The sequence below is a fragment of the Panthera onca genome, chromosome E3, assembly GCF_046562875.1.
Source record: "Panthera onca isolate mPanOnc1 chromosome E3, mPanOnc1 haplotype 2, whole genome shotgun sequence".
NCBI lineage: Eukaryota > Metazoa > Chordata > Mammalia > Carnivora > Felidae > Panthera > Panthera onca.
Window position 1 is genome coordinate 41974891 of NC_138354.1, and position 27903 is coordinate 42002793.

The 27903-nt window shown below is 52.1% G+C and overlaps 1 protein-coding gene across 12 annotated transcripts in view; it reads left to right on the top strand.

Annotated features, from left to right (window-relative positions):
- The window catches only part of NPRL3 (NPR3 like, GATOR1 complex subunit), a 43261-nt gene that overhangs the window by 8748 nt on the left and 6610 nt on the right, over positions 1 to 27903 (top strand). For 5 of the 12 annotated variants that reach the window (XR_013552987.2, XM_078440409.2, XM_078440411.2 and 2 more), the window contains exons 3-9: positions 1849 to 1887; positions 5222 to 5351; positions 7498 to 7572; positions 13912 to 14065; positions 16295 to 16376; positions 23725 to 23862; positions 24825 to 24981. Coding sequence is in view for 11 of the 12 variants with exons in the window: in XM_078440409.2 (XP_078296535.1) it covers positions 1849 to 1887; positions 5222 to 5351; positions 7498 to 7572; positions 13912 to 14065; positions 16295 to 16376; positions 23725 to 23862; positions 24825 to 24981 (775 nt within the window). In the remaining variant the exon portion in view is untranslated. Of the gene's footprint in view, positions 1 to 1848; positions 1888 to 4005; positions 4146 to 5221; positions 5352 to 7497; positions 7573 to 13911; positions 14066 to 16294; positions 16377 to 20703; positions 21174 to 23724; positions 23863 to 24824; positions 24982 to 27903 lie in introns of those variants that run through there. The other 7 variants (XM_078440410.2, XM_078440413.2, XM_078440414.2 and 4 more) reach the window with 5 other exon arrangements.

Sequence of the window (27903 nt, forward strand, 5' to 3'; positions counted from 1 at the left end):
GCATTGGGCTCTGGTGCTGGCAGTACAGAGCCTGCTTGGGATTATCTCTCCCTCTCTCTCTCTGTCCTCCCTTGCTCATGCTTTCCCCCCCCCCCCCCCCAGAAATAAATAAATAAATAAATAAATAAATAAATAAATAAAGGTGCCCCTGTTTCCTAGAGCTGAGGTCACTGTATGGAATGTGGATAAGCAGTGTTGTCCCCAAGAAGCTTGGGCATCCCCTACCCCTTTCCTGACCCAGTCACTGAGTCTACACTGGTGTGTCCACACTGGCACATGCCTGCAGGCAATGTGTTGGGACGAGTGCAAGTTCAGGGTTCCAGGTGTGACTCTCATTTTGCATCCTACAGTATGATCTTGGGCATGTTTCTTAGACCAGGAGCCTCAGTTTTGCCTCTTTGTAAGATGCTGAGGGTGGCAGGGCACCTCTGCCTCCCCCTCCCAGGTCTGGGTATCATGGGAACATCTGTGCCTTGGGGAGAGTACTTGTTGGTGGCTCTGCCTCCCTCAGAGGTGCAGACACAAGTTCATAAGATACGCCACTGAAGGGGGAAGCAGGGGGGGGGGGGGAGGGGGGCGGCGCCTGAGTGGCTCAGTTTGAGTGTCTGACTCTTGATTTCGGCACAAGTCATGATCTCACAGTTTGTGGGATCGAGCCCCACGTCGGGCTCTGTATTGAGTGTGGAGCCTGCTTGGGATTCTGTCTCCCTCTCTCTCTGCCCCTTCCCTGGTCACATTCCTTTCTCTCTCAAAGATAAATAAATGAACTTAAAAAACAAAACAAAACAAAACATGCCAGCGGGGTCTGACCTGTCACCTCCACAGCCCAGGGTGGAAATAGAGCACTGCTGACACTTGGAAGCCCCAGATGCTTCTTCTCTTTTGAAACTAGAGGGATTTCGTCGAAGATAAAGGTGGTAGGAGTTGCACTAGGGCTTCTAGGGATTCTGACTTGGTGGGTGATCTTGGAAAGTCCACAAAACATCTTACCCCTTTCTTACTATGTAAACTGATGAGCTGAAGTTTGGGAGCTGTTGAAAAAGGGGGCTCTTGGTTGTGTGTTTCTGTCGTGTGGGTCTTAGGCGTTTCTCAGTGAGAGCCGTGGGGAGCAGCAGGCCCAGCAGGGTGGCACAGCGCTGTGGCAGGCTCTTGTCCCTCCAGTGTTGTCTCCACTCTGGGGTCTGGCCTACTCTCTGTTTGCAGGGTACTGGGAAAGCAGCATGTCCGAGAACACAGGCCTCTGCAGACGAACTTGACTCTTTTAAACATACTCTCTGAAAAACTAAAGTTCATAGCACAGAGGCCTCATCCATCACGTACAGATTTGCTGCCGAAGGGCCTGCCGTCCTGTGCTGTGCAGAGGCACGCTGAGTTTGGTTTTGCAGACAGTTAACGGCATCTCAAGACGTGGGGCTGCGATGTTCGCTGCATTCTACAGTGTTTATAAGGCTTTTCCCTGTGGCGATCTCCCTGGATCTTACTGAGATGGTTTCATCAGAAAGATTAAATGCTTGTGCATGGGTGTCAAGTGAATACGTGTGGTGTTGGGCTCTGACCCAGGTCTTCCAGCCTTGCTCTTGCTTCTGAAGACAGACACTCACTTGTGCTCAGTTTACATGTGGGACTTTGAGCTTTTGTGAGAAAACTGTGGTAAGTCTTCAACTTGGCGAGTGTCTGTGTCTTTTTTCTTGTCCGGTAAGTTGCTTAGCCTTGCCCTCAGCAGTTAATGCTTATGGTGGTACTTTTGCTAGACTTTAACACTTGTTTTAATAAAACAGCCTTGTAACTATTCATGATTTTTAAAATCAGTGTGTTTGTTTGGTCTTGATGGTCCTGTTCCCATTCCAGCGAGCCATGTCCTCCAACCGATGAGCGATTGGTTGCAGGGTAAGCCCAAGACTTCTCCGCCACCTTTCTGTCTTGATTCTTGCTGCCTTCTCTTCTTATAATTGTGCTTAACTGATTGCCCTCAGTGTTGAAAAATGACTAACGAGGCACACAGGCTCTGGCTTGGACCTCACTGCCTGATCCCCCATGAGTGCCCCTGCCCTTTCTCCACCTGGAGTTATTTAGCTATTCCACATTACCTGAGAGGCCAAGGCGAGTTTGGCTGGTACCAGGGAGACTTCTGGGACCAGGCATGCACCTAGACCTCCCCTCCTCCAGGCAGGCACCAGTGGCCCCATGAAGGTGGTAGGCAAGCAGGAACAGGCTCCTCCTCTCCCTAGCCAGCCTCCAAGAGAGACCTCTGATCGTTGCTTCTTCCCTTCATTTCTCAGAGGAGTCACAGGAGGCCTCTCTCAAGGGCTGGGTGCTAAATGTGGTCCTTGGGCTTAGATGCTGTTGTGTGTGCCCATTAGAGGCAAAAATGTTCCTGTGGAGTTTATATGGCACTTCTCCAAGAGGGTGTGGGTAAGTGGGTCCCTCTGTCCCCTTGATGGGGCATCCCCCTGGGTGTTGGAGGTGCATAGAATATCCGTGAGCCCCCCAAAACAGGAGGGGGCAGAGATGAGTTCCCTTCTATGCTGCCTCTCCCTCCCCCCGGCCCTTTTTCTTTTTCTCTTTTTTTTTTTTTTTTTTTTTGCCAAGGCAGAGAAAAAGTCCTGCTCCTGAATATTCCGGCAGAAATAGAAGGTTTTCCCTGTTTTCCAGCTGGGCTAATTCATGTTAAGTGCTTTTATTTTTGGAAACAAATATTGTCACTTGTTTTTGTTTTACTTTGCTGTTTATGTCAGTTGTGTCCCCTTCCCCTAAATCTCATGACAGACTCTGTGACTTTGGGCGTGTTATGTCAGCACACACAGTACAGAAAGTATAAGCCCCTCAAGCATTTGCTAAAATCATGAATGTGTAATATTAGGCTGCAGTGAGTGGGTCCTTGTGTGGTCCAGACTAGCTCAGTCAGGCAGAGCAGCCTAACACCCTCCCACTCGCCACCCTAGAGAGGCCTCCTCGAAGGGCCACTCGGCTCAGTGTGGCTTTTAACTTCAGCAGTACATGGCTCTCCAGTTGGTTCCCTCTGTTCTGTCCTTTCTGAATCTAGAAGGGGAAGTGCTTTTTATTTGGCTCCTGGAAAGACACATTTTGGATTTGGATATTTATGAATGTGAACTGGGCCACTACTGTTTGCCTCTGAATCTCGGGACTCACCTCACAGCCAAACTTAGGTTCCTGGTTTGGTGGCTGAAGGCCAGGGCTGAGGCCTGTCTATGGCTCTTTGTGACAGAGCAGAGGTTTTTAGTGGAAACTGTGGGTATCACAAGAAAAAGCGAACCTTCTGGAATGGTAGGAAGTTGTTTTCCTATCCGTTATCACTGTCCGTGGAGGGGTAGCGTTTGTTCACATAGGGTGTGCAATGTTGGCATTGAATCAGTTACGAGAGCAGAAGTATTTGTTAGGGTTTTATCATTCTGAAGCCCTCCCTCACTGTCACTGTAACCCTCAGATGGGAGTTACAGGGCAGAGTGACCCATTTAGAGTTTTTGAAGAAAACATGTAATAATGCCTTTGGTCTAATACTCTGGACTCTGCCGTCTCTGGTTTATTCACTCCAGAGAGCGGTATTCCTGGGAAGGAGCGACGCACGCTGGGCAGCCAAGGGCTTGGGCTGTGGGCCCCAAGTTTGCCAGAATGTTTCTGACAACTTCGGTGTCAGGAGGTCCAACTGCAGTCCTGACCGTGCAAGAGGCAAGGCAGCCCGTTCTGACCAACCCCCCTGCATCTGGTTTGTGTGGATACCTGGAGGACCGTGTTGGTCCTGGAGGAAGGCTGGAAGCCACCGTGACCAGCCCCCCTTGGCAATGCTAGGCCCGGCCTGCCTGCCGCGGAGGTGCTGCCTGTCTTGCTTTTGTCCGCGTGGTGGTTGAGCACCACAAGGTTCTTGCTCCAGGCTGGTTCCAAGTTAGCCTCTAGTGTTAGACATTGAGGCCTGCCGAGTGTAAGGAGGCCGAAGCAGCGACCCCCCCTTCCTAGGTCATTTTATATCAAAGTCATTTGCTCTTTCAGGGCTGAACTGCAGCAGCAGTCCACAGCAGACCTTCCCATTTGGAGCGTTAAGGTGTTAGTTGCCTCTTCCCCCCATTGTGGTTCCTCCAGGAGGGAGACATCCGGCGCAGTCCCTGATTCACTGTGGCTCCTCGGCGAAGGTCCAGGATGCACATTGCGTGTCTGTCCTCGTTGCCCTATTCGGGACTTTAGGGGTCTCCCTGCCCAGGGGTAGAGTGTGGTCTTGGGGGAAGTGGAGCCCCCTTCCCCAACACAGTGTGCCCTTCTGACCTGGATGTTAGAAATGCTTTTTCCAGGTGGAGAAATGAGCACCAGTCTTGTCTCCCTTCTGGCTCCAGATCGTATATGGTTCATCACTGTTTCTAGAGTGCAGGCCCCTGGAGCCTGGGCTCTGAGATAAGACTCGACACTGCACCCCTCAGCAGTCTCCTCCCTGTGGTGCCTTTCCCTTATCTGGACCGCTTTGGGCAGGAAGGAACAGGGCCGCTGGTGGGGAGACACAAGGGTGCAGATGCATCTTGAAAAGGAGTGAGCTCTGCAGTTTTACAGAGATTGTATCCAGAGCTGCTGTCGCACTGCAGCCATTCCTCCTTTTCCATGGCATCCAGTCCTGTGTGCCCCCACGTTTCTGTCATATCGTTGGTTCTGCATATTTTGCATATCTTAGAAGTTTCATCCCTAGTAAGAACTCAGATGAGGAAACAGCCAGACAGCCGTGCTGTGAGGAAGGTAATTAACACACTGTAGTTAGTGTTGTCCCCTCGCCCTTCACACACCTGGGGATGGGAGGTCCTGGGGGTTGTGGGGTGCAGCCTGGCAAACCTGGGCCAGTTGGGGGAAGCCCCCGAAACGTCTGTGAGCCTCAGTGAGTGGCTTCTCAGGGCAGTGCCAGCTCCAGCTGTTGTCCTCCCTTTAAAAGCAAACTGCAACTCGTTTCTGTCCTGAATTTCATAGAGCATGCCGAGAAATGACAGCATGTGCCTTCAGCCTATGCTTCTCATGCCTTTTACCTTGTAATTCTGGTGATTTTATGTCCCTGATCTTGGGGATTGCTTCAAAAGGGAAACTGATAGAAATCTCCAAGTCAGCAGTGGGGGTTGACCACTCCACGCACGAAGCTGCCATGTCCTGAGACCTTTCCTCTCTGAGGGCAGGTGGGTGTGGTGCTGTGACGCTTTGTTTACTTATTTCCACTCTACCCTTTTATAATTTTAAGGTTTTCGGATGTCATTCTGGCAACAATTTTGGCAACCAAGTCTGAAATGTGTGGCCAAAAATTTGAACTGAAGATTGATAACGTGCGGTTTGTTGGGCACCCGACACTGCTGCAGCATGCTCTGGGGCAGGTATGGCCCTCCCGGGGCAGGTAGGGTTCTCCCCGGGCAGGTATCGCCCTCCCCGGGCAGGTAGGGTTCTCCCCGGGAAGGTATGGTCCTTCCGGGGCAGGTGGGGTTCTCCCCGGGCAGGTATCACCCTCCCTGGGCAGGTAGGGTTCTCCCTGGGCAGGTATGGCCCTTCCTGGGCAGGTAGGGTTCTCCCCGGGCAGGTATCGCCCTCCCTGGGCAGGTAGGGTTCTCCCTGTGCAGGTATGGCTCTCCCCAGGCAGGTAGGGTTCTCCCTGGGCAGGTATGGCCCTCCCCGGGCAGGTAGGGTTCTCCCCAGGAAGGTATGGTCCTTCCTGGGCAGGTGGGGTTCTCCCTGGGCAGGTATGGCCCTCCCCGGGCAGGTAGGGTTCTCCCCGGGCAGGTATCGCCCTCCCTGGGCAGGTAGGGTTCTCCCTGTGCATGTATGGCTCTCCCCAGGCAGGTAGGGTTCTCCCTGGGCAGGTATGGCCCTCCCCGGGCAGGTAGGGTTCTCCCCGGGAAGGTATGGTCCTTCCTGGGCGGGTAGGGTTCTCCCCGGGCAGGTATGGCTCTCCCCGGGCAGGTAGGGTTCTTCCCGGGCAGATATGGCCCTTTCTGGGCAGGTAGCGTTCTCCCCGGGCAGGTAGCGTTCTCCCCGGGCAGGTAGGGTTCTCCCCGGGCAGGTGTGGCCCTCCCCAGGCAGGTAGGGTTCTCCCCGGTCAGGTATGGCCCTTCCTGGGCAGGTATGGCCCTTCCTGGGCAGGTATGGCCCTCCCCGGACAGGTATGGCCTTCCCAGGCAGGTATGGCCCTACCTGGGCAGGTAAGGTTCTCCCCGGGCAGACATGGCCCACACTGTTTCTGAGGCCCTTGGGGAGCCTGTGGCCCACGCTGGCTCCGGTGAAGGCAGCCTTTGTGCGGCAGACCTGACCTGGTGCTTGCTGTCCGCTGCCACTCTCACAGGCCTCCTGTGGTTTCAGTTCTTGCCCCATTCAGGGTCTCTCCTGAATGTGGCCTTCCCTTTTATATCTCAGATGTCTGTTTCTAAAGTGGTGCAAGTATTTTTTTCTTACTGTTAGATGATACCATAGCAAATATTATTAGTTTAGTTCTTTCTCTTGTGCTAAACCCTCTATGTGCATTCTGTGATGAATGAAATGGTACAGTACTGAGGGGTTTTAACAAGATCCAGTGTACCATCACCCAAGGGAATTTGCACACCAGAACCTGCCAGTCAGTCCTTTGCACTCAGGCAGAATCAGGTCTTTGATAAGACAGTATAAGATTTAGCTCCATTTATATGACCCAGAAATTGCAGTCCTCAAATCTTTTCCATGAATCAGCGCATGGAAGGAGCTTCTGAGGCAGTTGGGGGTGCCGGGATGTGGGGCCATGCACCAGGCCCCACGGGTGGCATCCTTCCTCTTTACCGAGGCCCCTGGAGACAGGGCTCAGTCCCCACTGATGACCTGTGAGTGACAGAGGGGAGATCTGACAGCTTGTCAGGAGTTATACCCTACAGAACTGGAGTGGCAAGCAGGGATGAAGAGCCGATTTGGGATGACCCAGGGAGATGTGCACTCCCTCCCCTCCCCCCCCCCCCCTCGGCCGAACTCCTATGCCCCCTGGTGGCAACACTGGTATTCACCTTGGTGTTTGTGAACTGGGCTGGCTGGCTGGATGACAGAGCAGCAGCTTGGTCTTTGCTGGCTCTGAGCATTATCTTGTCTCTTAATTGCCCTAAGTGGTTGCCATACTGGGCCGAGACAGCCTGGGAGGACCCAGGTTGACACTGGAAACACCACTGAGTGACGGAGAGTCTTGGCAGAGAACACCCCATTTGCTTGAGCCTCTCCCCATCTTGTCTCGTGTGGACACCTCAGCTCACCTCCATTGACTGGGGTAGTCTTGTCACTTTGGGTCATAGCACTGACCTTCCCACTCTTGTCTCAACTGTGTCTCAGTCTGTCTATGCCGCCAGTGCTTGCTTCTACAGGGATGCTGATCACTTCTCCAAGACCCTAGGGCTCTGTTTTTCTCAGGGTTGGGTATATTCTGGAACCTTTTCCCATGCCTGAAGAATAGCACTAAACAAGATATTTCTTGGAACATGGTAACTCTCATTCATTAGAATTACGTTTCTTCTACAGGTCTCAAAAACCGATCCATCTCCAAAGAGGGAAGCTCCCACCATGATTCTTTTTAATGTGGTGTTTGCCCTGAGGGTGAGTGAGTGTGCAAATGGCTGAAGAGCACAGGTGGGTAGATCAGGGAGGAGGGTCAGGGAAGAGTAGCAGCAGCTCACTTCTGGTGAGTGGTTGGCTCCGAGCTCAGACTGCTGAGCTGACCCAGCTACTGCCAAGCTCCTCCTGAGCTGCTGGAAGAGTTTACCCTTGGTATGCTCCCCCTTTTGTTTTATTTTTTTTTTCTGGATAAAATACACATAACAAAAATTTACCATTTTGACCATTTTAAAGTGTGGTTTGGTGGCGTCTAGTAACCACGTTTTGTAACCACTGTCAGTTCCAGCACGTTTTCATTGCCCTAAAAGGAGAACACTTACATCTCATTTTCTCTCCTCTCTCAGCCCCTAGAAACCACCAGTTTACTTTCTGTCTGTGGATTTACCTATTCTGCATTTTCATATAAATTGGATCCTATAATACGTGACCTTTGGTATCTGGCTTCTTTCACTTAGCGTAATGATTTTGAGGTTCACCCATGTGGTACCATGTGTCAGGACTTTCTTCTTTTTTATGGCCAAATCGTATTGTGTTATATGGACGAACCACAGTTTATCCATTCATCTGTTGATGAATGTTTATGTTGTCTCTGCTTTTTAGCCATTAAGAACAATATATGTTCAGGGTGCCTGGGTGGCTCAGTTGATAAGCATCTGACTTCGGCTCAGGTCACGATCTCGTGGTCTGTGAGTTCGAGCCCCGCATTGGACTCTCTGTTGTCAGCACAGAGCCCACTTCATATCCTCTGTCCCTCTCTCTCTCTGCACCTTCCCCGCTCGTTCTCTCTCTTTTTCTCTCTTTCTTTCTCTCTCTCTGTGTCTCTCAAATAAATAAGTAAATAAAAGAATAATATATGTTCAACAATACAATATTATGAACAGTGCCGTTATAGACATTTGTATCCAAATGTCTGCGTGGACACGTTTTCATTTCTCCTTGGTATACCGTGCACACCTGGGAGTGGGATTCCAGGGTCATATGATAGCCTTTGGAGGAAGCACCAGACTGTTTTCCACCGGGGTGGTCCTGTTTTACATCCCACCAGCAATGTGTGAGCATTCCAACTTCTTGACCTCCTCGCCAACATTGTTATTTTCCTTTATGTGTATATGTGTTTATGTGTGTGTGTGTGTGTGTGTATATATATATATATATATATATTATATATATTATATATATATATTACATATATATATATGTAAGCTGATATTTTCTTTAAAAAAATTTTTTTTAACGTTTATTTATTTTTGAGAGAGAAAGCACGAGCAGGGTAGGGGCAGAGAGAGAGGGAGACACAGAATCTGAAGCAAGCTCCAGGCTCTGAGCTGTCAGCACAGAGCCCGATGCAGGGCTCGAACTCAAAGACTGCGAGATCATGACCTGAGCCGAAGTCGGATGCTTAACCGACTGAGCCACCCGGGCACCCCTTTAATTAACGTTTTAGTAAACATCTTCAGTTTACCAAGATCACCTTTTCAGAGGTCCATCTATAACTTCACATGTAACATAAGAACCTTGCAACAGTATTCACACATTTCTCCTCTCTGCTCTCTGTGCTACCTTGTCCTGCGTTTTACTTTGCCTGTATTGTAAACCCCACAGGATACTGGTATTAACTGTTAAGAGACATACGTAATAAAGAATCACGTGTTCATCCGTACAGTCACTATTTGCGCTGCTCATTCGCTTCCAGATCCACATTTCCATTTGCTGTCATTTTCCTTCTGCCCGAAAGACTATACTTCTTGCAGTGGCGGTCTGCCGGTGATGAGTTCCTTCACCATTTGTGAGTCCTTGTCTGGCACTTGTGCGGGGGCTGGTGGACCCTGTGATGAGGACATCTCATCACAAGATGCAGGACCTTTCCTTTAGTCCTTGTGTGCTGCCCCCAGCTCGCCTCTCATACAGGTGAGCTTGCCCCCAGGTCACCATCCTGTACGGCTTCTGTCTGCCTCCTCCCTCTCTTGCCTTGCTCCCTTCTTTCTACCTTTCCATCTTCCTTTGTCCCATGTAGTTGCTTCCCCTTTGCAGAGTGGGTGGGGAGAAGGGAAGGGGAAGGCCTGAGACCGCTGGTCTTGTGCATTGTGCCTCTCCTTGCCCTGCTGGTGCCTCCTTAACCTGCTGTTCTTTGGCTTCACTGTGATGGAGGGAGGGATGGCCAGTCAGCTCACCCAAGCGGTCAGCTTCACCTGAACAAAAGAACCTAGAAGTTCTTCCCAGCTGAGTCTCTGGGCTGTGGTGTTTGGGGTTCCTCCCCTGCCAGGGTACAGCTCCTGACGTGGGAGCTCGAACCCGTGAACCGTGAGATCATAACCTGAGCCAAAGTCAGATGCTCAACTGAGCCCCCCAGGTGCCCCGAAACTGATAGTTTCTTAAGGCAGTTGCCAGTGCTGTCTGAAGTTGTGTCAGAGGAAATTTCTTTTCAATAAAGCTGTCAAAATATAAGGGATCCAAATAAGCATAAAAAGCATTCCTGGGTAGAAACTGGCTAATATTATGAAAGGACTTTAATTACCTAGAAAATTTATTTATATTTAGTAACTATTAGATAATGGAATTTCTCTGAAATATCTCACTATCAGTTTTCACCAAAATATTCAGTAGTTCTTTCTGTCTGGGCCCGTGTAATCTGCCTGATGGCTTTTTACAGAAGTGTCCCAGACCAAAGTGACTGGATCTCAGTGACAAAGAAAACAGAAAACCTTCAGAGTGGCAGAAATGAGGCTGAGTAGAGAGGGCACCTGTAAAATTGGGTATCATTCTAAGTCTCAAGGTGCTTTTTTATGTTGAGAGTTTTTGTGTGTGTAGCCCATACCACATTCACTGCATGAATGGCTCAAAACCAAAATAATGTCAGAGAAAAGCTCCTTTATAATGGAGCTTAATTAAAAAAATTTTTTTTGTTAACATTTATTTATTATTGAGAAACAGAGACAGAGCATGAGCATGGGAGGGGCAGAGAGAGGGGAGACGCGGAATCTGAAGCAGGCTCCGAGCTGTCTGCACAGAACCCGATGCGGGGCTCGAACCCACAAACCACGAGATCATGACCTGAGCCGAAGTCGACACTTAACCGGCTGAGCCACCCAGGTGTCCCGGAGCTTAATTTTTTTTTTTTTTTTTTCCGGAGCTTAATTTTTAAAACAGGCCTTCTGGGGCGCCTGGGTGGCTCAGTTGGTTAAGCATCCGACTTTGGCTCAGGTCATGATTTCACCATTTGTGAGTATGAGCCCTGCGTGGAGCTCTGTGCTGACAGCTCAGAGCCTGGAGCCTGCTTCAGATTCTGTGTCTCCCTCTCTCTCTGCCCCTCCCCCACTTGCACTGTCTCTCTCTCTCTCTCTCTCTCTCTCTCCAAAATAAAACACTAAAAAAAGAAAAAAAAAAAACGCTGCATGTTAAGACAAAATGATTGCTTAACAGTGGCTGTCCCTGAGGTGTGAGGTGCTAAGAGGAGACTTTTATTTTTATAGTTTTGGCATTTTCATAGTGTAAGTACTACCAGGGTCTGACTTGTGAAATGACATAATGCAGACATCCAGAGAGAGAATTCAAGTAAGAAACCAAAGACTAAAAATCCTGGCGAATGCTCTCCACGTGTCAGTACCGGCAGCCTCTGTGAGATGGGTGGTGAGAAGCAGCCGCGGCCCCGCCCTGGACATGGGCAGGCGGGCCCTCTTCTCTGGGGAACAGCCCTTGATAGCAGAATGTGTGACACCCTTGGATGTAGCAGTCAAGAAAACAAGCCGGTTTTGAAGTTGTGTGAAGACTTTTGTAATAAAAATGAGGCCGGAGGTTCATTCTGGTGGCCAGTAGTTGGGGAAGGGTTCGACAAAGTGGCGATTATTTTCCTGGCAATGCTGGGCTGTTAGAGTCGAGGAGTAGGGGAGGCCAGAGCCTGGAGGAGTAGAGAGGACTGCTGCCGGGTAGAAGCAGCAGGAAACGAGGTAGTGTAGGGCTTCATGTAGCATAGGCCGTGATGTCGAAGAATGGGAGGAAATTTCAGTAACGTAAAGGTTTGGTATTTTAGGGTAGACAGGTTTTTTTCCTCCTTTTTAGTAGTCTTATAAAAATGTATACTTTTGTTTTTTACTTTGAAAAGTTTTAAACCCCAGATCAGTGACAGTAGTTTGATAACCCTCTTATACCCGTCTCTGATGTCCCACAGCCGTCACCAGGCCACCCTGGCTTCTCTACCCCACCTGTTGCTCATGTGTTTCAAGTCCTAGACCTCATGTCTGTTCACTTCTATGTACTTCAGACAACATCTCTGTAAAGTACGGACATTTATTTTATAACACGATACCCTGTCACACCTGACAAAATTGGCCATCGTTTGTTGTCACCTGGTGCCTAGTCTATCGAAACTTTCTTCAGTTGCCATATTTTTCCAGTTGGCCTGGACCAGGATGAGAACCTGTAGGTCTCTGCCAGCCTAGGACTCTCCTCTCACATTGTCCCACTGAATGTTCCATGTTGGGATTCATCTCATCCTGCTTCCTCTTCATTTCATGTATTGCTTGCAAATTGGACATTTGCTCCGAAGCCTCATTACATTTGGGTACGTGTTTTGGGGAGCAAGAAAGTCTCACAGGCGATACCCTAAATTTCCTGCTGTTTCACATCACCTGTGGGGCAAATGTGGCATTTCTCAGAGCTCCCACTCAAGACCGGGCAATTCCGAGGTGCTAGCTTTCCCATTGTGGCCACATAGCCTTGGGCTGTGCAGGTACCTGGAGTGGTACCTGGCCTGTGAAGCCAAACAGGACCCCCCAGCACACGCTGTCAGTGTAGGTCATCCGGCCTCGCCTGGGTGAACACACCCCCTTGCACGTCTGGGAATACGGCACAGGTGGGCTTGGACGTCTGACTTAAAGCACGGTCCTGTCCCAGCCAGTGGGATCTTGAGCATAGGGTCAGGCTCTCAGGTGTGAGTTGATTACTGTTCAAGGGAACAGCCATGTGCTCAGGATCATTGCCCTTCTTCTCTTGTGCTGCTAAGAGTATTTTGACATGGATTTTTCTAAAAGTATATGTTGTCTTAAAGCATGTGCACATACTTTATAACCTAGGCCCTCCAGTTCCATAATCTTGTGGGGGAACATTGTTGAGGGGCTGCCCTTGACACGAAGGGGCAGGGCTTCTGCCCGGTCGTGGGCACAGCATTGAAAGCAGTGTCCAGTCCTCTCTCCAGCACAGGTGTGCTGCCAGGTGTGAGTTCTCTTTGCGAGCATGAAATCTTCCAGGAGTTTCGAAAATCTCTCCAAGTCCAGGTGATGAGTCTGGGTTGGGTTTTGGTCCAGAAGGCAGGCTGTGAACACCCTGAGGGCAGGGCCCTGCCTGCCAGATAAACAGGAGGGGAGGCGGTTCCAGAGGTTTTAATCAGCAGTACCACGCGTCCCTTCTCCCACCTCCACCCCTAAGATGACTCAGCCGCCCTCTCGGCCTCCTGAAACACTGAGTCATGGTTGGCCGGTTATCTGCTCTGTGGAGCATCTTCAGAGACCCTACAGCTGCCTGCTCCACCCCTGGCCTGGGTGGGTGTGCCTGCCTGGCCTCACTGCGGTGTCTGATAGGTTCCAGAGTTAGCACAGGGGTGCCAGGGGAGCTTGTGGGGAATGGGTGGCCTGGATCCTGCCGACGACTTCTGTGAGCCATGCTTATTTCTGCTGGAAAGAGCCTCTTTTCCTGCAGACAGCGTGTTTAGTGAACCGTCGGTGTAGTGCTTCTGTTTAGTACACCCCATGTCACCTGTGTGATCACGTAGCCTGGTCCTGTCTACCAACAGTCAGCGGCACACTGGTGACCACACGCTGCCAGGACTTGTGCTCTGGGAAGGCTCTATCAAACTAACTGGAGAGGGAGGTGCCGCTGTCGGGCATTGTCTCAGGTCTCACCCGAGAGAATCCCACTCGAGAGAATCCCGCAGCAGATGGGTACTGGATCTGTGCCTTCCGCTGCCCCAGTGGGCTACCTCTGTCCGGCCTGGAGTGGATGCCTGGTCTGTACCACGCCATCCTGGATGGCCCTGGTGTGCGGCCCTGTAGCACGGGAGCCTTTCTCTGCCTATAGGAAATGCCTGCGTTCCCCCGCCCCACCAGCCAGGGGACCCCACAGAACCGTCCCTGCGTTACCATCCGGGCATCGATTCCCAGGACAGGGTGCTCAGAGCACTGGTGTTTCTGGGGACAGACCCTAGAGGGGACACAGGGAACCGGGGACAGCAGTGAACCTGGACAGAGTTCTTACGCGGTTTGAGTCGGCTGTGCACGTGTGCTACGAGTGTGTGTGCTACGTTTGAGTCACGTGTGCCCTCTCTTGCAGGCCAACGCGGACCCATCAGTGATAAACTGCCTGCACAACCTTTCCCGACGCATCGCCACTGTGCTGCAGCACGAGGAGCGCCGCTGCCAGTATCTCACAAGAGAGGCCAAGCTGATCCTGGCGCTGCAGGATGAGGTGTCCGCGGTAGCTGATGGTGAGTGTGACAAGAGTCTCTCCCCCACACAACAGAGCAGGCAGCCTTCTGAGGCAGGGACCCTGATCCAGGTGTGCGGATGTGGAAACTGAGGCACCAGGAGGTTATGTGACCTTCACGTGATCTTCCTGGGGTGCACAGGAGGGTGCCCCAAGGATCACAGTTGGAAAGCAGCTCTCCTGACCTGATGCACTTAAATGGATTTCCCAGCCCCCACTGCCTCCCTCCCTTGCCCCAGCTGCTGCAGGATGGCTCTTCGTGCAGACTGGGCCTTGCCCACCCAGCCCTGCTCTCTCTGGCCATGTTCGCCTGTGGTGGGACAGGACATGCAGAGAGGCCAGTGGGATCATCGAGCTGGCAAAGAGGGTGGTTTCCAGTTCTTTGATTTCAACTAAATTGATGAAGGACCTGATTGAGTTATCAGCTGACCAATTAAAAATAATTATTGCCAGGGGCTTCTGGCTGGCTCAGTTGGTAGAGCATGTGAATCTTGATCTCGGGGTCGTGACTTTGAGCCCCACATTGGGGTTCAAAAGAAAAATCTTTAAAAAATTTTTTTGCCAGTAGATCTTTTTGTGGATTTTGGTATTTTGTAAATACCTCAAAGCACAGAGAAAGGCCTACCTGTTACACATGCCACATCCATCTCAGGTCAGCGCCTATATAAAGAGAGAAAGTAGAAATAGATTTGAAGGTGAACCCAGTCTAATCTTAAGCAATAAGTAAAAGTAATGACCACCATATGTGAAGTGTCCAACTCACGTGCATTTTCAGTGAAAATTTGCTTTTTATCTTTGATAGCTGTCAAAATGTATAATTATGTTTTGGCAGTTATGTGTTAATAACAATCCAGAAGGGTTTTTTTTTTTTAGTTATTTATTTTGAGAGAGAGAGAGAGAGCGCGCGCGCAAGCATGAGTGGGGAAGGGGCAAGAGAGAAGGAGAGAGAATCCCAAGCAGGCTCTGCACTAACAGTGTGGAGCTCACCTCAGGGCTCAAACTCTCAAACCATGAGATCATGAGGTGATCCAAAATCAGGAGTTGGATGCTTAACTGACTGGGCCTCCCACATGCTCCTAGAAGTTCTGTTTTTTTGTTTTTTTTTTTTTTTTCAACGTTTTTTATTTATTTTTGGGACAGAGAGAGACAGAGCATGAACGGGGGAGGGGCAGAGAGAGAGGGAGACACAGAATCGGAAACAGGCTCCAGGCTCCGAGCCATCAGCCCAGAGCCTGACGCGGGGCTCGAACTCACAGACCGCGAGATCGTGACCTGGCTGAAGTTGGACACCCAACCGACTGCGCCACCCAGGCGCCCCTAGAAGTTCTGTTTTTAAAAGAACATTCTCTTTAGGGTCTGTGACTTTATCACAGGAAATTTTAACGTTTATTCATTTTTGAGAGACGAAGCATGAGTGGGGAGGGGCAGAGAGAGAGGGAGACACAGAATCTGAAGCAGCCTCCAGGCTCTGTCAGCAGAGAGCCCAACACGGGGCTCGAACTCATAAACTGTGAGATCATGACCTGAGCCAAAGTCGGACACTTAACCAATTCAGCCACCTAGACGTCCCTATCACAGGAAATTTTGTAAAAATTCAATTTAACTACATATTTTTAAGGCATTTATGAGAAAGGATTAATGAAAGACTTTTGATCATAAAAATAAATTGCATTAGGGGTGCGTGGGTTGCTTAGTTGGTTAAATGTCTGACTCTTGATTTCAGCTCAGGTCATGGTCTCACGATTTGTGAGGTCGAGCCCCATGTCGGGCTCTGCACTGAGCCTAAAACCAAGTTGGGATCCCTCTCTCCTTCTCTGGCCCCTCCAAAATAAGTAAACTTTAAAAAATTGCATTAGTGTGAGTGAGTAGGATGAGGTGTGGCAGCACCCACTCACCAAGTGGAAGGTGGCTCTGGTGGTCTCAGGGGACGCTTTGGGGGCTGCCAGTGACCTGGACTGTTCCAGTGCTGCAGGCTCAGGGGGCACCAGTGGTGACGTTTAAACACAAAAGTTCCATATAAAGACTGCAAACAAAGCAGCCTGAGTCTCATCTTCATTCAACTCGATGCACAGATTTTATAAAAAGCAGTAGGGAATGGTGTGATATTTGGTTTAAAATGACTTACAATTTATTTTCAGTTAAATTTGTTTTTAAAGGTATTTTCCATTCCAACCTTGGCAAGTTTTCTTGCTTTGGAGTCTCTAAATTCTCCGTGTTACGATTTTTGCAGCAAATGATGGTCCTCAGTCCCCGTTCCATCACATTCTGCCCAAGTGCAAGCTGGCCAGGGACCTTAAGGAAGCTTACGACAGGTAAGACAGGTGGGTGGCATGCTTGGTGCATCTCCCTGTGGGCCTTGTTGCCTGAGCCGTTGTCCTGTGGTGCCACTGAGATGGGGGTGAGAGAGCCCTTCTGCTGGGACAGTCCCTCCCAGAACTGAACCTGAAGTCACATGGGAGAGCCTGAAAGTGTTTTGCATCATCAGATGCAGGGTCAGCATGACACAGTGCCAAGTTCTGGGTCTGTCCTCTAAGACGGTGTCACTGTCACCACCTCCCCCACGAGGAAACTGAAGGTCAGAGGGTGCTCCTCCTGGCTCTGAGGGACTTGGGGCTTGGGGCCTGAGTGTAGGAGAGCAGCAGACATTTGCAGACACAGCAGAAGTTAACAGTTCCAATTATATTGGTGTTCCCAGCACTCTCTTTGTGGACAAGCGAAGAACCTCTTTTTAACGAGGGTCCACCAGTCCTTGACCCTGGGTCTGCACTGCAGGTGGGAGGTGGAGAGTGGGGGTTGGGCACGTGTCCAAGTGACAGTTCCCCTGAAAGCTTTGCCTTCCCACTCTACTCCAGGACTGTTGGTTCACGAGGAGCCATCACTCAAGCCGAGGGGACCGCATAGTGCAGGCATGTTGCTGCACAGACGGCATGGAGGTGCAGGCTTCTCTGGGCCATGTCCTTGCATGCAGCCCAGTGCCCTCTCCTGGCCTTCTTGGGCTTCGTTCCATCCTGGTAGGCTCCATGCCACCCACCGGAGGTGTGCTGGATCTAAGAGTGTGGCCGGCGATACCACGTGTTACTGGAGCGCAGAAAAGGTGGCTTGTGCAGCATCCTCTCCTTTTTTTTGATGTTAATAATTTTCCTGATCTTACCAATAATACACGTCCATTGTAGATACTTAGGAAATATAGAAAAATAAAGAGAAAACAAAGCCCGTCTGTAGTCCCATACCCAATGATACTTGTTATGAGCATTTTGGAAATTTTCATCCTTTTTGCCGTTTTAACTAAAGCTTTTGAAAGGCCACCTTTCAATCACCTTTCATCATCAATCACTTCCATCAAGTTTGAAAATCAGAGTGTTGAGTTTCTTTCCTGCTGTACCACCGCCAGTTCCCATTCTGGTGGCAGGATGCATTTAAGCAGACAGCCGTGTGTCCTGTGCCGTCCCTCACAGGTGGGCCTGAGGCACACACAGGTGGGCACAGACTGCCTTTCTCCTTTTACGCTGTACATGCGGCCTGCCTTTTGCCTTCGTAGTTGAACCATGTAGCTTAGACTCTCTCTGTATTGGCAAATAAGGACTTTTTCAATTTTCCTTTTTTTAATTTTTTTATTTTAGAGAGGGAGAGAGAGCAAGCGCAAGCGAGCATACGCATGAGTCGGGGAGGGGCAGAGGGAGAGGAAGAGAGAATCCCAAGCAGGCTCCATGTTCAGCGTGGAGCCCGATGTGGGGCTCAAACCCACGACTCTGGGATCATGACCTGAGCTGAAATCAATAGTCAGACGCTCTGCCGACTGAGTCACTCAGGGACTCTTTTTTTTTTTTTTTTTCCCCTGCATAGCCAGCCAGCCCTTCCCTTGGGCATTTAGTTGGTACCAGCCTCTGGTGCTATAAGACCTGCTGGTCGGCTCCGTGCACATGTCACTGTGTACGTGTGCCTGTGTGTCTGCAAGGTAAATTCCCGAGAGCGGAATGGCCGGGCTGGAGAGGTAAAATGCACTTGTAATTTTGGTGTATTTCCCCGTTGGGGCTTGTGCCTCAGGCTGTACCCTCCCCCCAACTAGCAACACAGGAGATATCCCTTCTCTGGCTTTGCCCAGAGTCTTGGTGAACTTGTGGACCGTCCGGCGTAGTGGGTGGAGAATGGTGTCCTGGCACAGCTGTCTGCATCTTCACAAGTTCGCACATCTCCCTTTTCTCTCTGAGCTCTCCCCAGATCCCAGCTCATCTCTCTGTTGGGAGGAAGGGTGGCCTCATAAAGGAGTCAGAGCTGTCCTCTGTGACACAATCAGTTCCTTTGTCCTGATTTTGCTGACCGCTGGGTGTGGGCCTCTGGGCGTTAGGAAGTGGGGTCTCTAGTGTCGTAGCCACCCCGTCTCTTTCTCTCATGACGCCGCTCGTGATCACGTTGAAGCTGTCTCTGCAGTAGAAGTGCTGCTCTCTGGCCTTGGGTTGGCTGGTGCCAGAAACCCCTTCTGTGAGAAGTGTTGCCTGCTTCTGAGTGGGACAATGTACACCTCAGCTAGGGTTAGACCACAAGCAGAATTCAGCCTAACCTGGAGATAAAGTAAACGTCAAACCAGAACCACACTTACTATGTCTAAAGAAAGAACGGACTGCAATTTCTGATGTTTAAACCGCAAGTTGGAGGGAATGAAGTCCTGGGTAGTTGGCCCGCCTGTAGCGACTCAGAGCTTGAGGTGGCACAGCGCCCCCTGGTGGACATTACTTTTAAGGAGAAGGACCCTTTAAAGGTCCTTCTGGACCGGATTCCCTTTAAAGGAATCTGTTCTGGGGAAGAAAAGGCTCCCAGGGTCCCACTGTTGAGCAGTTGCCCTCCTTCCTCTAGCCCAGGCACCCTGGTGTGTTAGTGTTCAGGATCTTGTTTTCTCAGGGTGAACCCCCATGTACCCTTCCTGTTCTCAGACCCCACCCTGCTCAGGTTGTGGGTCCTGGGGCCCACCTCAGGTAAGCTGGCAACAGGGCCTGTCTGGAGGGAGTCCCAGGGACAGTGGTGCACTCCCCCTGCACCCTGTCCCAGCCTGGCAACAGCAGTGGCTCTGTGACTACCCAGGAGCCCCCCTGGCCTGCGGCCTTCCCTTTGCCTTGAGGTATGGCCTGGCCTGTTGCTGTAGGGTAGGCTTGCTTTGGAGCTAAGAAAGGGAGACTTGAGTTTACATGACCGATCTGGTAGAACAGAGCACAGAGCCGCCTTCTCCTATTGTCAACTTCCCAACAGGTTTCCAGAAAACCCCAGGGAGGGTTTTCTCGTAGCAGAAGTGAGAGGCCGGAAGATGTGAGATGTGGAGGCTAGAGGTTGGGGTGAAACTTCTCAAAGGAGTGGTTCTGGATTTGCTGTTTTAATTAAAATCCAGGGTTGTGGTGTGGCCGACTAGCCTGGTGGCCTTGTGCCCTGGGACCCAAGTGCCCATGAGTATAGGCTGGCAGCATGAATCCCTCAGGAGCCTACCCTGACTGTTCTAGCACCTGTGTCTCTCCATGGAGCTTGGTGATCTCAGTGACAGTGTCCCACTCTTTTGTGTGACTGTTAGGTGGTGTCTCCCATGACATGAGGTCAGGGATACCCCTTCACTTTCTGTAACACAGACCTTGTGGTTGGCGCGTGGGGAAGCACGGCTTGTCCACTGGTGGCCAAAGGAATGAACAAACAGGAGTCGTGTGATTGTGGATTCCGTGCTTTGATGGAAGTGTTTGTTGCACCATTTTCAGAGTTAATGGGGCCTGTGGTGGGGCCAAGAGTCCTCAGAGCTTGGAGGAGCTGTCCGGGCCCTGGCCAGGCAGGTGGCACTGGGGACTCTGCGTTTGTTCCTTGCTGCCTCCCACTGCTGCCCCTCCAGAGCAGAGATTGGCCCCCGGACACCTCTGCTAATATCCTGGGAGTTTTACTCCCTTTGCCCGTAAAAAGCACATACATAGAAACTTCTGTTTGAAGGGTCACGGCGGGCCACTTGGTGCCTGCTTGCACCTCTTGGATTGTGAGCAGCATCCGCTCCATGGACTGGGAAGCCTGGCTGTGTCTGGGACCAGAGTGGCCAGCAGGTGCTGGGCTGGCAGGGTGAAGGTTGCCTGCAAGGCCAAACAAGGGCGTTTGGCTATTAGCTAACGGTTAGGAGTTGAAGTTCGTCCTCGGGCAGTGAGGTGTGAGGGTAATGGAGCAAGCTTGTACACAGTACATTTCCACCTGGGATAGGAAAGATAAGAGCGTGCCTTAGAGGATATGCACAGTCATCGCTTTAGGACTCGGGGCTCTGGTAAGAGCATCTATCTCGCGTGGCAGATGGGGCTAGGCGACCCTATCTGGCCCAGAGCTGTGGGACGGGCTGGATAAGCCTTGCTTGCGGGGGGAGTGCTTTTTGCGCGGTGTTTCCGGACCAAACACCCTGGAAATAGGGTTCCAAAGCCCTGGAAATAGAAGTACAAGCATAGCAGAAACCCAAACCCCTGCTCTGCTAAACACTTGTCTTGAAATTGTACTTAATACAGCATAGGAAATATACTCGTTAATAATGGAATCATGTTATTTGGTGACAGACGGTGGTGACTGCTCTTATGCTGGTGAACACTGAGTGATAAAGAGAACCGTCAAACACCTGAACCTGATACAGCAATGTATGTCAACTCTATTTCAAAGTCAAGAAATAAATAAATGAACTGTAGCCTCAAAGATTTTCAGAGGGTGGGCTCCCTCTACCCTGGAGGCTTTAGGAAAAAAAACAAAGGGCACTTTGAAAACAGAGCCCGACCTTCTCTTCCCTCCTCTTGGCAGACTTCAGTGCCGCTCCTGGCTCTTGTCTTGCTGCAGGGGCACTTGCAGGGCTTCCCTGGGGGCTCCGGGTGGGTGGGTGTGCTCCTCCTCCTGACTCGGTCCAGGGATTCTTCACACCGCGTCCCAGTGCGAAGTACTCCAGGTGGAAGTTGCCAGTGGGTGAACAGATGCCTGGAAAAGTGGAGTAAAATCCACGTGAAAACCAGGGAACCCACACGGGAGCGTCTCTCCCACCCGGAGAAGAGGACCCCATGCCAGTGTGTGCATGTACATGGCCTTGCCAAGCTCCTGGGGGAGCAAAAACAGCTACCTTTGAAATGGTAGGAATCTCAGTGTTGAATTCTGATTCTGTGGTGTTCCAGCCGCCGCTTTGAGCCGTATCCTAAAGAGGACAGCTCAGAAATAAAAAGACTCTGTTTTCAGTCCACCAGCCTTTTTGTCCAGGTGCATAGTGAAACGGAGGAGGGGTCTGCCCATGTAGCTTTGGCAGTTCATTCTCCCTGCAAGCCCTGCTTTTCCTCACTCTTCTCTTCCCTTTTGTTCGTGGATGCTGAGACTCTCATCCACTGGAGCGCTGTCTCATCGTGTGAACTTGGATTCTGTAAGAGGCTGTTTTTCAGAGGTTGATGGGAGCTGCCCACCTGCGAAGACCCTTGCCCAAAACTTGGCGAGGCTCCGGGAGTCTCCATCTGCTCATACTTACTGATTAGCGCCCCGTTCTCGAAGAACCCAAGAGTAGTATCCTCCTCTGGGACGTTGGGGAAGGACCCCGGGTCTCTTCCCTAGATCCTGACACTCACAGGGTTCACCCTGAGGGAGTGTGGCGTCAGCGGTGACCCAACCTTCACCTTCCACACTCAGCCACAGCCTGTGGCCCCCACCCCTGCTGCCAGCGGTGCTCTGACCCTCCCTCCGGGGACCACTCGGTGGCGCAGGTGTCCTGGGAGCGTGGCGTGGGTCTTCCTGACACCTCCAGGCAGGGCAAGCAGAGGGTGTTCTGGATCTCTGGGGTGGTTGGCAGTGAGCAGACGGTGGTGTTGGCAGGAATCCTAGGGGTTGTGGAGGTCGCAGATGTGCTCTGCATTCTTCACACTTTTTTCTCCCTGCACATTCCCTGTTTGAGAAACCTGATGGCCACGATGCTCCTGGCTCTTTGGGTGGACCCACGGGGAAGCTCGTGGTAGTTGGTCTGCTGCTTGACGTTTCAGGGAAGAGACGGCGGCGAGAACAGCCTGTGGGTGCAGGCAGTGAGGGCCATAGCGCCTCCTGCTGGCACTGTGCGTTTGTGTGCCCCCGAGGGAGGTGTAAGACCAGGCGGGGCTCCCCCTGAGCCACGGCCTTCCCACACTGGGCCAGATGTGGGCATCTTGGCCTCTCCGGCCAGTTGGGAATGGCAGAGTGGGGTTGGAATGTGATGGGAAGAGCTGGGTCAGAACAGTGCAGGCCTTGGCAGTGGGCACACATCCCCTCTCTTGTCCACCTGCCAGGGGCGTGGTGAGCACCAGCCACGGGGGCTTTGTCCAAGCAGCCACTTTCTCTCTGTGTCAGACATCGAGTGCTGTTGGCACTTAGCCCCAGGGCTGTGCACTGGGCTGTGGGCGCATTCCGGCTGGCTTCTCGCTGGAGGGTTTCAGAAACCCCTGCTGAAAACAAGTCTGTGTGTGGTTCTCTGGTGCAGGGCGTATGGGGCCACGTGCCTACCGTGCGGCCACCATGAGCGTGTTCTCCCGGCAGGGGCTCACTGAGAGGTAGTCCACCCAGAGTCAGTAGCATGTTCCTTGGGCCCCTTTCCTTCCTCCATTCACGAAATGGTTCTCAGTGCCCCCCAAGTACCCCACACTTTGCCAGCCGTGTGAGGAACAGTTAGTGCAACACAGGAGCACACGTGGTGACTGAATTCTGGTCGGGGAAACTGCATCCTGTGGTCAGGTGCTCAAGACACACGAATCTGGGGCTAGGGCCGGGTCAGAGCTCACCTCCTGGAGAAGGTAGTGCTTGAGTTGAAACCTGAGACAGGGAGGGAGCCGGGTCACCTGGAGGGAGCGCTTGAGTCAGAGAACAGCGGAGTTGTGGGGACGGTTGCAGGGCGGGGGACCAGATGGCCTGGGGTAGGAGAGGGCATCAGAGAAAAGTGAGCAGGTCACGTGGGGCTTCAGGCTGGGACTGCCGAGATGGGATGGGAGCCGTGGGGGTCTGAGTGCGAGGGCAGATGGGGGCCGGTGCAGGGAAGGTCTGGACTTTGTACCTCCCTGCAGGTGGGATGGTTGAGGCGGGATATAAGAGAAAGGAGGAGTCAGGGACAGGGTTGCGGTGTTTGGCTCTGAAAGAACCAGATTGCTGTCACTGATGAGGTGAGGCCGAGGCCAGCTCGGGCCATTGCCGGGGTACACCTGGGCGGTGCTGGCATCCACAGCAAGGTGGGCGCCGTGTGCTCCTCCCGAACAAGACGCTTGGGGGGACTTGGCACCCCCCGCCCTTCCTGTCCTGCCTGCCTCTCCTTTTTGGAGACAGGCCTTGCCCTGCCTGGCTGCTCATGTGTGGTGGGGCCTTCGGCAGGTGTGCAGGGGGCCTGGCTCTCTCCCCTCTGCACAGGAGGCCTTCACAGAGCGCTGGCACTCTGTTTGGACTGCAGATTCCGGGGCTACCCAGGGCTACGGTTCTGCGTTCCTAATGCATTTTCTTCTCTTGAGTATACTGAGATCTGCAAAGATGATTGCTTGCCCCGGAGGGCGTCGCTTGCAGTTTCCTCTGACTGGCAGTGTGCCTGGAAGAAGCACCCTCAGGGGTTTTTGTGTGATCTGTGTGTCTGGTCAGAAGTTACCGTGTGGATTCTCAGTAGCACCTGACAGTCGCCGCGCCTGCTCTCTGCAGCCTCTGCACGTCCGGCGTGGTGCGGCTCCACATCAACAGCTGGCTGGAGGTGGGCTTCTGCCTGCCGCATAAGATCCACTACGCTGCTGCGAGCCTCATCCCCCCCGAGGCCATCGAGCGGAGCCTGAAAGCCATCCGGTGAGCACCTGCCCCTGCACACGCCCCTGGCCCCTCGCCCCTCGGGGGCTCTTCTCTTTAGCTTCTGCCTGAGGTTTTACCAATTACTTCTTCCCAAGAACTGTCTTTCCCTCTTCCTGCTACAGAAACTGGCAGGTAAGGCTCTACTGTTGATAGAAGTAAAAACACACATGTTGGGGTCTGGTTTTGTCCAGAAATTACCAACCCCAGGATTCCCCTGGGCCGTCTCGGGCACGGCCTGGGGTCCTGCGCCAAGGGTCTTCACCTTAGGCCTGGGCAGGGCTGTGGGGGTCAGCCAGGGTACGGGAGGGATTTTGTCTTTACAGTGTTTGTTCACCGGACCTCCTGCATTTGAATCAGAGCTTGTGGGAACTCAGTTACTTAACTGATTTCCTGCAAGGTAAGAGCTAAGCTCAGTTTTCACACACACATCCCACCAAGTCTCCCGTTTCCTTAGAGACTTTTATAACTAAAAAAAGAAATGTGGGCACATGACAGCAAATTTGGGGGTGACAGAAAGCAAGGCACCCCCTGGCCCGCCCTCCCTCCCTCCCTCCCTCACCTAGTCCACGCCTTCAAGTCCACGTCCTTCCTCCTGGGTTTCCTTGCTGAGTACGTTTTAATGTGGTTCTGTTCATAGTCTGTGGTGAGGATTTTGCTTTTCCCGCATTTGGGACTCTTTCCTTAGAAAAGAGTCACGCATTTTTTCAGTCAACAAACATTTGCAGGGCAATCCCAGAGGTGGGGATGGAGTCGGGTCCTTGGGCCTTCTTCAGCTTTGTTCTAATTAGTTTCTTCTGAAGGTGACTGCAATCCTGGTGGCTTCTTAAAGGCCCCTGGGCCTCTCTCATCCTTCCAGCGGCCTCTTCTCCGGGGTTCAGTGTCTGTGTGCTCAAGGCGTGTGCCTGGTTGGGGAGGCCTGTGGCTTGCATGCTCTGGTGACCCGTGACTCTACTCCGCAGCCCCTACCACGCCCTGCTGCTTCTCAGTGATGAGAAGTCCCTGCTGGGCGAGCTCCCGCTCGACTGCTCCCCGGCCCTGGTGCGCGTGATCAAGACCACGTCTGCCGTGAAGAACCTGCAGCAGCTGGCCCAGGATGCAGATCTGGCCTTGCTTCAGGTAACCCCGGGGGGGCCTGGGGAGATACCCCAAATAGGGGGGAATGGGGGAGGGAGGGGTGGGCACGTCAAAGCAGGCCGCCCTTGGTTGAAGGTGGGAGGTCAGGGTGTCAGGAAAGCAGGCTGCCTGTGTGCCATGTACCCAGGTCCACTACGTGGCCTGCCGTGATGGGATGGGTAGTCCCTGGGTCGGCTCCAAGTTCTGGAATCCGAGTCAGGCCTGGCTTCGGGGCGGGCTTTGTGAACTGGCTTTGGGACTAATGTTGTACTAACCCCTGTGTCCAAGGATTGTGAGGCATGAGGCCCTCCAGGTGCTGGGTTACTGGGCTCTGAAGGATGGGGTGGCAGGGCTAGGGGCTTGCAGGGGCACGCAGAGTGTCGTCGTGTGAGCAGCCAGTACCACAGCTCCACTTTGCCAGTGTGGGAGGTGAGGGCAGGAAGTTGGGTTGAGAGCCTGCCTGTGTGCGGAACCAGGACCTAGCTTCGTGGCCTTGACCTCTACCTTGTATGTGCACCCAGGCCTATGTTCTGTGTGAGGTGCCATCCTCTTGCCAAGCCACGTGCTTGTGGGCTGCAGTTTCTGATGGGGTAGAGGGCCTCTCAGCCCTGGCTGCGATCTGGTTGGAGTCTGGGTGGGGGCCAGGGAGTGAAGAGAAGCATAAAGAGAAGTTGGAGGCCCTGGGACAGTGTGCCTTCCAGGTGAGAGCCCCAGGGCGAGAACGGTGGGCACCATGTGGCCACCAGGGGGCAGCAGGACCTGGCTACAGAGCAGCTGCTTTCTCAGATGGGCTGAGGAAGAGGATCCCAGGTGTGACGCGAGCCTACCTGGGCCCTCTGGGAGGCACGTCTTTGGCCTGTGGTCCTTGGCAAGGGGCGGGAGCTTGACTCTCAGGCCTCTGTTTCCCAAAGCAGCCGTTTCAGGTTCTGCCATCCAGAATAAGTCCTTCCCCATGACCTTCATTTACCTGGCCAGAGAGTTCATCCGATTCTGCCTTTGTGTGTCATATGGGCTCACAGACTAGATGGGACCCAGTGAGGACCACATCCTAGTCACCTTCGTAGCATCCACAAGACAGAACCTTAAATGTTCTGGCTGTTTTGTACACACTGCAGAGCTTGTGTTCTGATCAATACAGGCTGAGCTGTCAAAGCTTTCAAGTTTCTCGGTCTCTTTGGGCAAAGACAAAGCTTTGATGATAACCCCTTCACGCACCCCGCCCCCCACCTTGCCATGGGGAGGCTGTTATTTCCTTCCATAACCCTCCCCACTGAGCTCACTTCAAATCAGGGTTTCCTGCTGGCGTGGCCAGCCTCCCTGGCCTCTGGGACTGCTGCTGCCTGTGGCAGGTCAGGTGGCCCAGTGGAGGCCCCTGGGAGAGCAGGGGAGCAGAGGCTGGCTGAGCCTAGTTGGACCCTCAAGCGTGGATGGCCCCACTAGAGAGAAGATGTCAGCTTACCTCATGTTCCCGAGGCGCCTGGCTGGCTCAGTCAGAAGAGCATGTGAATCTTGATCTTGGGGTCATGAGTTTGAGCCCCGTGTTGGGTATAGAGATCACTGAAGAAAAAATAAAATCTTAAATAACTCCTGTTCCATCCCAGGCAAAGTAAATATTTTGGGCCTTGTTTAATTTATTTCTTATTTTTTATTAAAAAAAATTTTTTTTTCAGATTTATTTATTTTTGATAGAGACAGAGCACAAGTGGGGGAGGGGCAGAGAGGGTAGGAGACACAGAGTCGGAAGCATGCTCCAGGCTCCGAGCTGTCACCTCACAAACCGTGAGATCTTGACCTGAGCCAAAGTCGGTCGCTTAACCGACTGAGCCATCCAGGCGCCCCGGGCTTTGTTTTAATCTAATCTATTTTTATTTAATTTATTTATTTTGAGAGAGGGCGAGCGGGAGAGGGGCAGAGAGAGAGGGAGACAGAGAATCCTGAGCAGGCTCCACTCTTGTCAGCACAGAGCCAGACGTGGCGTTCGATCTCAGGAACCGTGAGATCATGACCTGAGCTGAAATCGAGTCAGATGGTTAACTGACTGAGCCCCCCAGGCCCCCTTTGTTTTTATAAATAAGACACAGCGACAGTTTCAGGCGTGCTGTATACGGAGTCAGCAGTTCTGTATCAAGATAAGTGTAGTTTGAATCTCCTTCACTATTTCACCCCACCTACCTCCCCTATTTGGGGCCTTTTTTGTCGTGATAAAGTCGATATGCTCTTTCATATACAAACTGATATATCTCGCAAATTATGGGCACAGAGAGTGCCTGCAATCCTGTATTTCAGAGGTAAACACAGCAGATTCCTCCAGATTTTCTGTATGTATAAATTAGGACAGTATCTTTGATCACAGTGTCCATTCCTTATGATTGGCTTAGTAATGGCTCCACAGACCTTCGCATCCTAACCCTCAGGTCCTGTGGATGCAACCTCACGTGGGACTTTGCAGAGGCGATAAAGGATCTTGAGATGGGCGGTGACCCTGGATTGTCCTTGTAAGAAGTGGGCAGGGGACGTGACCCTGGAGGCAGAGACTGGAGGGATGTGGCCACACGCACAGGCCAAGGAAGGCTGCCGCTACAGGAGGCGGAGACTTGGAGAGAGTCGTCCTGCTGACAGACGCTGCAGCCTGGGATCCGAGTTCAGACCTCTGGTCCCCAGAACGGCGCTCGGGCTGCAGGGAGTGGTGGGGGGTGGACGCCAGGCGGAGGAAAGTGGGTGTGTCCTTGCTTTGGAGTGGGCTTCAGTAGGACTTGGGATGAGAGAGAAGAGCGGCAGTGAAGGAACTGAAATTGCTGCCACGTTGGCACTGGTGGTGCCACTGGAGGTCCTGTTTGCCAAGATGAGGTGGAGGTGGACTCCGCGGTGTCCCTGGCCTTGCATGTGGGTCGGGGTGTCTTGCCCACTTGGGGACACATAGTGATG